The sequence below is a fragment of the Colias philodice genome, chromosome 20 (genome assembly GCF_061535455.1).
Source record: "Colias philodice isolate Cphi_HAF_F1 chromosome 20, ilColPhil1 Martin Lab GWU primary, whole genome shotgun sequence".
In the NCBI taxonomy this organism is placed as follows: Eukaryota; Metazoa; Arthropoda; class Insecta; order Lepidoptera; family Pieridae; genus Colias; species Colias philodice.
Window position 1 is genome coordinate 4,862,848 of NC_143105.1, and position 14,522 is coordinate 4,877,369.

At 32.6% G+C, this 14,522-nt stretch overlaps 2 protein-coding genes across 2 annotated transcripts; one reads left to right on the top strand and one right to left on the bottom strand.

Moving 5' to 3' along the window:
• Positions 1-1,861: 1,861 nt before the first annotated feature.
• On the bottom strand, positions 1,862-11,203 carry LOC149479400 (mitochondrial glutamate carrier 1-like). The gene is made up of 8 exons (XM_089708267.1): positions 11,058-11,203; positions 10,757-10,818; positions 9,740-9,874; positions 8,188-8,337; positions 5,489-5,622; positions 3,666-3,864; positions 2,815-2,955; positions 1,862-2,300 (listed from the first exon to the last, which is right to left on the bottom strand). The coding sequence occupies exons 2-8, from the start codon at positions 10,795-10,797 to the stop codon at positions 2,162-2,164; spliced, it is 939 nt and encodes a 312-aa protein (XP_089564393.1). The 5' UTR covers positions 10,798-10,818; positions 11,058-11,203; the 3' UTR covers positions 1,862-2,161.
• Positions 11,204-12,168: 965 nt separating this feature from the next.
• LOC149479401 (uncharacterized) lies at positions 12,169-14,298 on the top strand. Its single transcript, XM_089708149.1, has 5 exons — positions 12,169-12,373; positions 12,684-12,825; positions 13,153-13,315; positions 13,656-13,849; positions 13,962-14,298. Exons 1-5 carry the CDS (start codon positions 12,356-12,358, stop codon positions 14,126-14,128), a joined length of 684 nt encoding a protein of 227 aa, XP_089564275.1. The 5' UTR covers positions 12,169-12,355; the 3' UTR covers positions 14,129-14,298.
• The last annotated feature ends 224 nt before the right edge of the window (positions 14,299-14,522 follow it).

Consider the following 14,522-nt stretch of genomic DNA (forward strand, 5'->3'; position numbering starts at 1 on the left):
AGTTTTAATTTCACATCTGGCAATGAATACAATGCCTTTAATATGCCAGTGTGGCCAGAAACCACGGAAATTTAAATTGTTACCTTAAATTAGTAATTAAATAATTGGACAAGGCTAGGAAAGCTTTGTGGTTTTTGTATTAAAACAACAATTTTTTTAACCATATTTATTGAACACCTAGATCTATATCAATTCAATTTTAACGGCAGCAACATAGATTTATACTAAAACGCAGCTATCCGACCAAATCTATAACACAGCTAGGTTTATATGGACACCGTCTTATTGTAAGCCCTAAAAGATATTTAATTGACGACACCAAAACAGCCACTTTTATTGTCATAATGGTTACAGGAGAGACAAATAACGGGTAACAGAGTGTGCAATATATATTTGAACATTATTGGATGTAACCACTACTTGAGACTAGAACATTTATGAGTGGAATGTTACCAGTTATGTACAATTATTTTAAAATTTTATTCAAATAAATAGTAACGTCTTTCTGTCTGTCATTTCTTGACCTACAATGCAACAATTCTAAAATAGCAAGTGACTTAATTTATTGTTCCTCGTTCAGCGATTTTATCAATAAATATGTTTTTTATCGCCGGCAATAAATAACAGCAAATTATTGTACCTTACAAACAAAACATTTATATTCCTAAACACTCAGTTATACATCATGATAGTAATACATATAGAAATACATTTGGAAGTTCTAAAACTGGGTATCGAAGTAATTACCATATACAATGTTTAACATTTAATTCATAACATTTTTCAATTGACACAGAAAGGACTTATCAAGTCATACACAAACCATATATTGCTTTGCCTTGCTCTTTCAAATCTTTGCCATAAGTTGTAAAATTGAGATTCTAGTTTATATGTACATTAATTAAAATTAATAAATGATCTCTGGAGTGAAAACCAAAGCAAATTCAATATATTTCTAATAAATAATTGTACGGTTTACAAATAATTTGGTTTGTGTATGATGTTACAGAATCGTAGCTAGGTTTCATATAAATTCCATTTACGAATAAATTAATGTGTCTAGATATTAAACTTACTGCAATAAAATCTTTATCAATTTTATACTTTTCACGAACAACTTCAACTCGGACAATAAATAACTTATAAATATTGTATTATGATATTTTTCCCAGCCACGACACTGTTATATAATTGAAATTCGGAACGCTTATTCTACCACGACATTCACATATTTTAGTACATTTATTGTCAACACCATAATTGAATAATAATTTCATTATTATAAACACAATTCTTACAATTATTAGCATGAAATATTATTAAGAAATTTAAAAAGCGATGTACATGACCTATGTTTATATTTCTATTGGCAACACATTGTAAAGATCTTGAAAAATACGTTATAATTTTGCAAAATTTGTCAAAATATATAGCACAGTTATATGGTATGGCAGCAAAACATTTTATGCAAAAACTAAGTTAAAAAATCTAGTAAGTACTTGGTACTTGTAAAATCTAACATAACAAAATAATAACAAATTAATGTCACAATAATAAATACTAAAATTATAATTTTATTCATTTGACATTAAATAAAAATAACAATTTAATATCACTTTCAAGCTTAAACTTAAATTTTAAAATAAATTGAGCTAAACATAAATTATACTAGAATTTGTCTTATACTTCATAGAAAAATGAATAAAAGTCAAATAAAATGCAATAAATAGCTAGCTAACAATTTAATACTCAAAGTGAACATGATATACCAAAATAAATTAACTAGAAAGATTATATTGTAATTAATTAAAAGTTAAAACAAGTTAATTTATCAACATTGAGTATATATAGAGTAATACCATAGAAAGCTCCATTTTATTAACGCAAAAGTCAATCATTATTATAATTTTTCGCGATTTTTCATTTGATTATATTCGTTATTTTCTAAAAATGTAGAAAATAGTACTATTCTGTTGCGTTTTAGAAACTTCTAAGCACAAATATTTTTAAAACCAAATATACTTAGAATTTTACTATTTTCTATAAAATTTTCAACTTGTTCCATTATTCAGTGTTTTCAGAAACATAAATAGCATTGAAACAAACATTATAAATGCATTGTGAGTTAAACAAGTGTATTGTTTCGGAAGCGGGTGGTTATTTATTTGATACCTAGGTAGTTTTCAGCTAGACCTAGGTAATAGATAGTTTGCGCGATACCGAACAGTGGTGCGATGACAATCATACGGCAAGCTCCGCCCTTGAAGAAAGCGGTTGGTCCCTCGTGTTTCATTGTTTGCCTGAAATAATGAAATATAATTTATTATTAATGTATAATAAAAACTTTTCTGGAAAATGTAATGTCGTGGGAAATGTTTGGAAAGATATTCCATATTCTTTTTTTCTTTTGTTTTTGGGTGATTTTACACAAGACAGCCAAAGTTTAAAATTTACCAAAATTCCCTCTCCTTCGTAACGTGTTGCGTTGGACTAGTTGCGTAAAGCAATAATGTGGGTTTGTATTTGCTTTTGATATTTGTGTTTGGGGTGAAGCCCTCCATCCACCTCTTGTTACAATCTCAGATTCTATTGATAAATTTCACCAAGCAAATAGCAATACAAGAACCACTCGGAGCGTCTGCATGCGCGTCTTCACCACGTCGAACGGGTTCACGTGCACAATACAAGAAGCGCTCACGTGATGCAGTCCACGATGGACGAGTACTGCCGCTCGCCGCTGCCCTTGGTGAGCGTCTGCATGCGCGTCTTCACCACGTCGAACGGGTTCACGTGCACAATACAAGAAGCGCTCACGTGATGCAGTCCACGATGGACGAGTACTGCCGCTCGCCGCTGCCCTTGGTGAGCGTCTGCATGCGCGTCTTCACCACGTCGAACGGGTTCACGCCGAGCGCCGCTGACGAGCCCGCGAGGCAACCGGAACCGAACGACCACCTGTTCCATACATAGTGTTATTAGTTAGGTTTTACGAGTGAAAGAAAAAAGAAAAAAAATCTCTACTAATGAAGAGAAAAAAAATTTCTAGATGTTTTTTTATCAATTCTTTCTTATATAGTTATGTAGAGATTGTCTAATCTAAAAATGAACGCCCCTCCACTGTGTTTACGCTCACATTCAAAGTACGTGTATAGACGCAATACACACAAATTGGTCTGCCTCATTGGTCGTTCAGTCCTCCAGTCCAGTCCATGCCCGAACGACAGGACCAGTTGGCCAACTAGTGCATAAATGACGCGATGCACGACAGAACGGACGTGTCATTCCGTACATAGCGCGCTCTCCCCGCCATACAATGCTAGGCACCTGAACTGATCGCCCGAGTAGTTGACAAATCAGTGCGCGAGAGAGTCAAAGTTTGCAGTAGAATCGCCGCGCGCACACATATAAAGTGGTTCAATAATTATTTGTCCTCACACATTGAAACAATTAAGTTTAGTGGAGGGGCGTTCATTTTTAGATTAGATAATCTCTACCACATTTCACTTTCGTCTATTGTCATTATAAACTGCAGCGTGAGTCATGCTTGTTATTACTTATTTTATGAAATGCGAGATTGTCAGGACACTCCTACAAGCTATCTAGAAACTATTAAAAATACAATACTAAATAATCAATACCAATTAAATAAAATGGTATATTTTTACCAGAAAGGTGGTCCAGTAGCGCCCGGCTCCTTAGGCCCGAGATCGTTGAGCGTAGCGAACATAGGGAAGTATATGATACTGAAGGACACGTCCCTAGCGGCAGTGGCCGTTATTCCCTTGTACAGGCCGAAGATACCGCGCTCCGCGATCAGCTTGCGTGTTAACTGCATTGCTGTGACACGCTCGAACTTGCGGCCCTCTGTACATGCGAAATAAGACATGTGGTATGAATGAATATAAAATATCTTCAAGAAGATGGAGTTATGTATTTATTTTTAATTCATACACGTTTTTACCCAGTTTGGTAGTCAGATAGACTTTAACATCACAAAATAAAATATTAGTAAATGTAATTAAAGATGAGATCATAGATTAACTGTTAACAAACAGAGGAAGGTCAAGCTAAATATATAAGCGTTTTTCGTTAGTATCTTTTATTCCGACATTCTGAAAAATCCTGTGCTAAAACGAAAAAGTTCGAAACGAAAATATTGATTGAGACTGCCAACTGCACTGATTAGTTTCTATCGAAATTGGCCGCATATTTCAGCGTAAAAATTTATTCGAATTTAACAATATCTGCTATATTATTGAAAGGAATGCGGTTATATTATAATGACTTATTCAACGATTGGAGCCAGGAATAGGGAACGTCTCTCGCACCGGACTATGGTCAATTTTACTAAGTACGTTTATCATTTGTGTTCCTCGTCGCGAGGTCATATCGATCGTATTTTATGAAGTTAATTAATCAATATTTTAAATCTTTTATTTAAACATAATAAAATGCCCAATGTGTTTTAAGTTTTTAGAATATAATATACGAAATGTAAAATTTTTTTATTAATAATGAGCAATCAGTAGCAAGTTTATTATCATTTATCTTTACAGGCTATCGACCCGATTACGTCCCAATTCATAATCAATTCAGATCCCCCACTATATAAGTTACTCTATGATTCAGATATGACAGAAAAACGTCTATAAGGTCAGCTAGTCATTACATAAAAAGCGCATAACTGAACTACAGTTTACTATCTCTAAAGACGTAATAAGTAAAATCAATATTTATAGCTATTGTGCACGAAACAATAGGAGTCTTAACTTCTACAGCGCCCTCCACGCCTATTATCTTTTATCGTTTACAAAAATAACAACTAACATAATCGATTTACTTACATGTAAGAGAGTAAAAGGGAAACAACAAAACTGAATATCATCATACAATTTCAAATGAATATTTTTATTTACAACAACATCGTGGCGAGGCATTTTTTAAGTTGTTCTAATAATCTTCGGCTTTACCAGTATTTAGTTTAGTTTTTACTTTGTTATCACAGACGGTTGGTAAATATTCTTTAAATATAACAGCATACTAATTCCTTTTTAGTACTTCAGAACATGCGACAGTTCATACAAAACGGTGCCAATTTATATTATAATCCAAAGTAAATATAAGCCCACACAGATTTGCTAGGAGGAATAAATGTTTGTTTTGCGTATTATTACTAAATTGACTGCCTTCGACAATGGAAGATTTATATTTAGGTGGAGACCAATATAAAGCCTCAAACTCAAACATTTATTTATTACATTAGACTTCTTCTAGAAGCACTTCTGAATCGTCATGGCATAGTCATTCACTCAGTAGACAGGCTTAATTTTTTTATGTGTTTAATACACCTCTTAAACCTTGGAAAAAATTAATACACATTGATTACGGTATACTTAGTTCTAACCACTATAATATCTTTTGTAAAATACACAACAAGTACAACAATAAATTAAACACAGCACAGCTTATCAATAATTCAATCACCTACCAGCTTTGGCCTGAGCAGCAACTCGGCCAGCGTCCTGCATCTGAATCTTCAGCAGTTCCATAGGTGTGGTGATGACGATCTGACACGCACCCGCACTGCCACCGGCTATCATTTGTCGGAATACTGGTAGCGAACTGTGAATAAATGTAGAATTTTCCTGTGTTTCATTTTACGAGAGTATTATAGACTAGCTGTGCACCGCGGTTTCACCCGCATTGCTCCGCTCCTGTTGGTCTTAGCGTGATGATATACATATATAGCCTATAGACTTCCTCGATAAATGGGCTATCTAACACCGAAATAATTTTTCAAATCGGACCAGTAGTTCCTCAGATTTTAGCATTAAAAGACTTTAATAGAAACTCTGTTAAAATACTTCGTGTCAAATAATATCTGAAATGTACCATTTTAGAAATCCTTTTTGCTTATCAACGTTATGCATAATTTAGCCCAACTGAATAACCAACTTTGAATTTAAATATAAATCTTATTGATCGACTTAGAGTATTCATTCGTTTGATTTTACAGTTTTGACATCTCAATGTGGCGCTGATCCGATCCTATTCTCAATAGGATCGCTCTTAATAATAATAATAAACACTTTATTGCACACACAAACAAAACAAAAAATACAAACAAAGTAATATAGAGCGGTACAAAATAGGCGGCCTTATCGCTAAGAAGCGATGTCTTCCAGGCAACCTTAGGATATAGGAAAAGTTTGAATCGCTCTTAGTACAGGAGTATTCTAGTTGTTACCGAAAAAGTGTGCTCGATATCGAGATAATTAATATTTATTAGAAATTTGATCGATGCACTTAAACTAATAAAATAGTAACTACACAAAGCCTTGACCTTGCTATATAGCTACTCCACTCTATGTTTATCTATAAGCTCTACTTTGATAGTAATACGAATGCTTTAACATTTAGTACTTTGTACTAACAAAGGTAAATAAATAACCATTCCATCTATTAAACAAATGATCCATTGATAGCCAAAGACTTTCACATTACAATCACATCACAGATATTATCTTGTGACGTGGCTATTTATCAAATATTATCAAGTTGTTTCAGTTGCCAACTCCCCCTACCTAATACTCCTATCAATCAATCAAAACATTAAAAATCAGTTGTTTATCTTAGTGATACAGTATTAGATACGTATTTTTGTAAAATAAAATACAATCTTTCTCCTTCAAACATGCAGATCGTGTGTAACTAAGTAAATTTGTATATAAAATTATGGAGATTCTCCACAAAACAAAGTTGCAATATAATTGCCGTATAGCAATAAAATATTATTAAATTTATTACCTACGATACATTGTATAATAATTATTCTTATCTACAAATCAACATATACCCGCAAACTTTTTGTCTTAAACATTATGTAAAATGTCGAAAATCTTATTTAAATTTTTACATTCAGAAAATCGTGACTAATTTGAAAAATCCTTGAAACAACTAGAAATGAGTTACTACGATAATCGCTTATGTTTAAATATTAGCATAGTATTCTTAATCTTCGTAATTTGGGTTATTACTGTATAAGATATATCTTTTGAACCACAGTTACAAACGTTTTTCGATATGGTCCGTGGTCTCTAGATTCCCTAAAATATTGATATTTATAATTTGACTTAAATACGCAATGTACCTAGATAATAATATTATGAATTGCACAATAAAGTTCCTACCTATAAAGGCATAGCACAATATTTACGAATCAGTATAATTTTATCTCATTAATTCTTATCTCAGAAACTCGAACACGATTGCACAATCAGTTGATTATCACAGATAACATGAAACCTAACAGTAAGATGTTTATAACTTTTTATAAACAATAATATTTAGATTTATATTGGGTTTTAATCATGGAAATCATAAAAAAAGAATATTAATGAGATAGTGACTACAGACAATAAGCGGCTATTTATAAGCAGTTTTAGTACAGTTATTTATAACGAGCATGAGATATTTCTATTACAATGTCACAGTTGTTTTTAAATTCACGTCTTAAAATAGATTTCTCTGTGTTGTATTTACATCTTGTCGTTTCGTTTGATGATATATTTTGTGGTAATTAATAAGTTAAACAACGTATTAAAATATGCAATTTCCCAGGAGTTTATTGAATAATAGCTGAGGACATAAATAATCGTATGAGTTATAAATACTGCTGGTGTGCTGAGTGCTCCACATATTAAAATTGATTCAGTTGATAATGTAGGATATGTATAATTAGCTCTTGTTTCTATGAAATGGAACATTATATTATACTCGCACTATTGACTTTATAGCACTATAAGAGTCGATGGAAAGAGAAATATAAATAAACAGTAGTTTTAGTATAAAATATAAATGTTACACTGGCTTTTCGCATATTTGGTTGGCTGATCTCACAACTATAAAGCTGTTGCTCAAAATATGAGATGAAATTTCTAAAGAGAAATTATTTATCTTAGTTGTCACAATGATTAAAAGAAAAATACAAAAATACGACGTAGTTTGAAATAAGAAACTTATACCTACCTAAAAATACAGTCTATAAGCGTGATAGCTTTCAAGCACTTCAATCATTTTTTAATTCAACCGAGAAGCCTTTTAAATAAAATTTTTATCTCAATAATAATATTATTTATCATCGCAAAAACATCTTATAAACAAATAAATGCTAAAAGAAATCCTTACCCATCAGGCAGTGTGAGGTAAAACCGGAACATATCATTGGCGGCTAGTTTGATGGCTTTCTCCGGTGTGATTAAAATGATGTTCACCGCCGACCCCCGGTACATTCCGAAGTAACCCTCCGCCGCGTATGTTTTGCGGAAACAATCCAACCTAATATGTACATTCATAATAATTAATTATCTTCATCGTTATAATTTTTTAAAGAATTTAAAAAATTTAGATCACGAGGCGGGACTCGAACCCGCGTCTTTTGCCATTCCATAATTCTATTCCTTAAAAAATTATAAGTACCTATGTATTTTTAAAATATCAAACGTCTTCATTGTTTCATTCAATTTATAAGTAGAACAAAACAAAAACATTCATGGTCATATGACTCTATTATCTACTAATTATTTTAAATTAAAATATACGAACAGATTTATTTTGGCTTTAAAAGAGCGTTTCTAGGTACCTACGCTGGTAATAAGAAGCTATGTTCAATTTTTTATTACTATTAATCTATATTATTAATCTTTTTTACAGGGGACCCTTCCAACAGTTTATGTGGTGTAGCACAGTTGTTTATTTAAAATTATTTATAATTCAATACATATTATGTAATGACGTCAAAAAATGTAGTTCGAATTACAGACAGTTGTTGTTTCATTAATTGGCATAACAACTAAGCGTCGGAAATAATTTACGTCGGCCCCGAATCCATAAAAACGTTACGGCATTTTATATCTATAATATAGAAATTCTCATCAAGTTATTCATATTATATGCTTTAAATGTATATGTGTACATCTTTATTATAATTAAGCCACATGTCTTCACTTAAGCCTGCTGTTAGATTTTAAATTATATGTATTTGCATTAATTAATACAATTCATACATACACCTAGAATCTAGATTATTATACCAACAACTGTATACAAAGGTAAATTTATCTAAGAAACCAGTTCTGGCATGTTACATTATTATTATTGTTAAACATATACGGTCTTACTTATAAAATGTTACCCATTCGCTAAGCAATGGATTAGTTATTGCAATAACCTGTCTTGTTTTTATGATTGACGTTTCATGTGAGCAAGAGCAGGACAAAGCTATAGTAGAAAATGGTAGAAATTTATCCATTGTTTAACTTTTTATAAGTAAGGCCGTTATTCTATATTCTCTGCCAATAAATAATATCAAACAGAGACACTTTTCAAGCGGTTTTTACATATAAGTTTCAACATATATGAGACTCGTAAGATCATGCAACTGCAGGGCTTTTATTATGTACTAGGTTTCCGCCCGCGGCCTCGCCCGCGCAGTCTAAGAAAAACCCGCATAGTTCCCGTTCCCGTGGGATTTCCGGGATTACATCATTTTCCCGGGATAAAAAGTAGCCTATGTCCTTTCCCCAGTATCAAAATATCTATATACCAAATTTCATGAAAATGGGTTCAGTAGTTTAGGCGTGATTGAGTAATAGACAGACAGACAGAGTTACTTTCGCATTTATAATATTAGTATGGATTGACAAAACATTATTGTTTAACTTATCACAGCTACACTTACATGTTTTTATATTGCTTCTCTCCATTTGGACCTATTGTTTGGTTCTGCAATCTAGTTTTGACCAGATCCAGCGGGAATACAACAGAAACTCCTATGATTCCAGCAATACCTCCATTGATGATCTTTGGAAGAGGGCTGAAACAAAATAGTGCTATGAATTATGAGTACTTATGAATTGATTATCGGTCCTACTACTTGAAAAATAGTGCATAAAATACCAATATTATCAATTTAAAAGTATTTAAGGACATAATTGTATGAATGTACTATACAATTACAATTTGACCTCTTTGTTGATAACAATACTAAACTAAAAAGGTTTTAACCTATCTACACAAGATCAATATGGGAATGACTAATTAGAAAACAGCATTAAAAACAATAATTATGACAATATAAGAGCATTAAGAAAGCAACCATTTATAAAACGAAAAAATCAACGATTATTTCTTATTATATTGCTATAAAATTATTAATTCAACTAGAAAATATGAAATACTGAATTTTATCTGAACAAAATTATATTGGATAAGACAAAATATTATGCCATTTATACTTAAAGCAATACTTTTTAAAATTAAGAATACAGAACAGAATATATTACTCCAGAGAGAATATGGATCTACATCTATTTTTATTGAACAATTTACAATATTATAATGACCTTTTCAATTAAAATAATTTATGAAACAAGTAGGTACTTGGTTATGTCTGCAATATTAATACTTAATATTTCTAATATCATAGCTACCTCATAAGTCAGTTGCAATTGATATTTCTTTTTAAGTATTAGGTATATGCAGAAATAATATTTTTTGTACCTAAAGATTATAAGTAAATGAAACATCTACTGATAGCCTGTAAATAATATATTTTCTGTATGTACTTAGTATCATCAGTAATTTTATAGAGATGGATAAGTAATTAGTTTCTCTATAATAAAGTAACTTACAAATTATATAAAGCACTTACCTACAATAATTATTAAATATATCCTTTAATTTCTATAGCACTTACTTGAAGGTTTGTGGAGGGGGTGGTGTACCAGGCTTGCTCATAATTGGGATGAATAGTTACACCTAAATTTTAGAATTAAAATAAATAAAAGCTGTTTATTGGGTGGAATAATAATTATTAAATTATATATTAGAATAAATTTTGATATTATGTACAAACTAAGATACAACAAAGATTTAATTTATATTTTTTTACAGACAAAGTACGTACATAAGCAATTATTGATTTGCTAGAATTCAAAAATTGAAACGAGAAATAAAATATACATATTTACGTAACCAAACCAATAAATAATACTTACTGGTGGAAGAAAGGCAGAAAATCAAATTCTTTACACCGACTTTATTTTAAAATTAGAAAAACCACATTGCAAAATTTATAAAGTAAAAAATAAAACCAAATCAGACCGCGAGCAAGGACAACCGGGAGAATTTTTATTGCAAATGACATTTTTGTGACGTTTCAATACGAATGTTGCTATTATCAAATATCATGTACACAGAGTACACAGAGACAAAAAACCTTTAACCCTTCTTTAAATATCCGTCCTCATAAAAATAATTATGATTGTGTTTACGATAAAAAGTTATTTTTACAATCCATTTCTCTTTTTTTATATCTTTTTAGATCTAAAAAATGCGACAAGGAAACGTAAATTAAATTCAATACGCATTGACTCTCATTGAAATATAAAAAAACGCCTCTACCTGCCCATTCATCATAGTACTTCGTTATTTTAATAATTTTAAACCACTTTAAACAGAGTACACAGAGACAAAAAACCTTTAACCCTTCTTTACTTCTTCTTTAAATATCCGTCCTCATAAAAATAATTATGATTGTGTTTACGATAAAAAGTTATTTTTACAATCCATTTCTCTTTTTTATATCTTTTTAGATCTAAAAAATGCGACAAGGAAACGTAAATTAAATTCAATACGCATTGACTCTCATTGAAATATAAAAAAAACGCCTCTACCTGCCCATTCATCATAGTACTTCGTTATTTTAATAATTTTAAACCTGTTAACTAAGGAGCGATGTACATTTGCAATCTTATATATTTTATATAATATTTGTGATTATATTATGCCATTTAAGTAACAAAAAATAGTAGATATTTAGATGATCAAATTTGTGCGTGTGTTTGTCACTGCACTCGTCCTAAACAGCTGGATCGATTTAATTTTTTTTTTTTAGAAATTTCAACAAACTGGTCCTTCCGTCCTTACTGTTTTATAAACAAAGAAAAAAAACTTTACATACTGTTTATAAATAATTATAAGATAGTGCATCTTTTCATAGCGTAATAAATAGCTAGATGATATAGTTCTAGATAGGTATACCGTAGGTACACATGATTTAATGGGACATGTAACAACACAACATTCTCTTGAAAGGGATAGGTCTTGATAGTGTTCCAGCAATTTGAGGCAATTATAGGTCTCGTTCACCAATATCCCTTTCTTTTGTATCTGCTAATTCTTCCGCCTTCACTAATATAAAATGTTTGTTTAGAACACTGTTTCAATCATACTTGCAACTCTTTTGAGGAGTACAGTACCTACAGAAGTTTGCACCAGGATTTCCAATAAAATAATGGCGTTATTAAAAATGGTAAGATGAAAGATGTTCTAGATAAATAATAACTCGCACAATACATTTAATTTCGTCATTCATCGAGTATAATGTAATTTTTTTCTGTTATGGTTTTGGTGTAGAGAATTCTATATTTTCTTTCTTCACCTCCGACATTTGTTTATTTGTAATTCGCGCCTATTTCGCCAAATACCTCATAGTAAAAGCAACCTATAGTTCTATGAAAGCAACCAAAGAGGATATAATCACTACGTTGAAAGCAACCATGATTTTTGTGAATATTTGCGTATTTTTTTCACGTGTATTTTTTTTTTTTTTCATATTGCAGTGCTTAGTCATTGGCGCAGTCGTCGCAGCTGTTAAAAGTAAGGAAACGGAGAAGAGAAGTGCATCCGAATGGGATGTAGCCAGCTATCAACCTGTTGGTAGTTTGGTGCAAGTTACCTCTGTAAGCGGTCATCAGGCTAGTGGTAAGTTAAAAGCGGCCGTACACGGGCAGCTCGAGCAGTTAACGGCTAAGCGACGTACACGGACTGCTCGAGCGGTCGGTCGTTGACTGCTCGATCTGTCCCTACCGCGCAGTTGACGGCTTGAAGCGGTCGCGACTGCTCGGGCAGTCATGTGTACGGTGAATGTAAAATGTAAGTGAATGAATATCTATAGTTCACAGCGCGGTCGCGGCATCAAGCCGTCGGTCTCAACTGCTTGAAGCGGTCCGTATACGGCCGCCCTTAGAAAGACAAAAAAATAACAAAAGCATAAAAACAAAATATTTTTAATCTTTACGATTGAATCAGATTCTAGTTCGGACGTGGCTGGAGCGATTGCTGCAGCCAAAGCAGCATCGGCAGCAGTAATGGCAGCCCAGCGTCAAGTCGCAGCGGCGAAACATGCGGCTCTTGAACAGCAACGTGCTGCTAGCGCAAAAGAGGCGGAATCGGCACACGCCGCTCATAAAAGGTAACTACTAACTAAGAAATTAATCGTATTTTTGAAAAATTACACAGGTAGGGGAAAGTAATAAGGAAAAGCCCACGTTATGTTATTTTTAGTTAGCAATACAGCATTAATTTTAGAATTTTTATTTATGTTTGTCCGTTATGAGAAACATAAATTAAAATTCTAAAATTAATGAGATGATATGGTACGAGCATTGTATCGGCCAAAGAACTCCATATAATTTGATGTAAAGAGTTGTAATCAATTTTCTCATGAGTATTTAAAAAAAATCTTTCTATTTCGTGATATTACCTATTCATTATTTACAAAACCCATGGTACGTTTTCTATATTTTTTACAGTGAAGAGGCCGCTAGGATAGCTCGTGCGCATGCCTTAGAAGCGGCGCAGGCAGCCGTTCACGCGCAGGCTCAGCTTGCGTCAGCAAAAGCACGTGCGGCCGCCGCTCAGAAGATCGCAGCAGCGCGGGAAGCCGCTGCAGCGAAAGCCATACAACGCGCTGCTAATAACCAAGCTGCTAGATTACAGAGCGCTGGTAAGGCAGTAATTACATGATGTAACCAGTTTCAGTTCAAAAAAGTTTTTCTTGTACATAAATATTTAGTGTAAGTATTTAGTTAGGTACTTATTATATTTTTTTCCCTTAGATCTTGAAGCATTAAAGTTATCAGTGCTACAAAGTTCAGGAGCGGCTGGTGCAGCAGGTGCAGCTCAGCATGCCGCCTCCGCTGCTGCTGCAGCTTTGCGTCCATCATGGAACCCTGGATGGCAAAACTCTGGCTGGAGTCCTTCAACCACATGGGCTTGGGCTTGATCTATACGTGCATCACATCACACATCACAGATAATAATATAATGTTCTATAAAATAAAATGGTTATTCAAGACGCAAATGATGCGTTTGAATGTTTGTACTTAGTACTTGTATACCTACATAATAAGGATTGTTGTACCTACAGGAAATCGATTTAGTTGTAATTTGTTATCTCGCTTTTATTAAGAAATAAATGTTTAATCAAGTATTTCGTATTTTCTTTCAACTGAAATATGTATAAGATTTAGCGAATCATACTTGTGTCAGGCGTTTTAACGACAGCTTGACCTTTTTACCCACACTCGTTTCTCAACGCTACTGTATGGAAAATAATTTAAGTAGTTACTTATCAAAGTATCTCTACATTTTCTTACTAAGCCCCGTACAATAAGTAT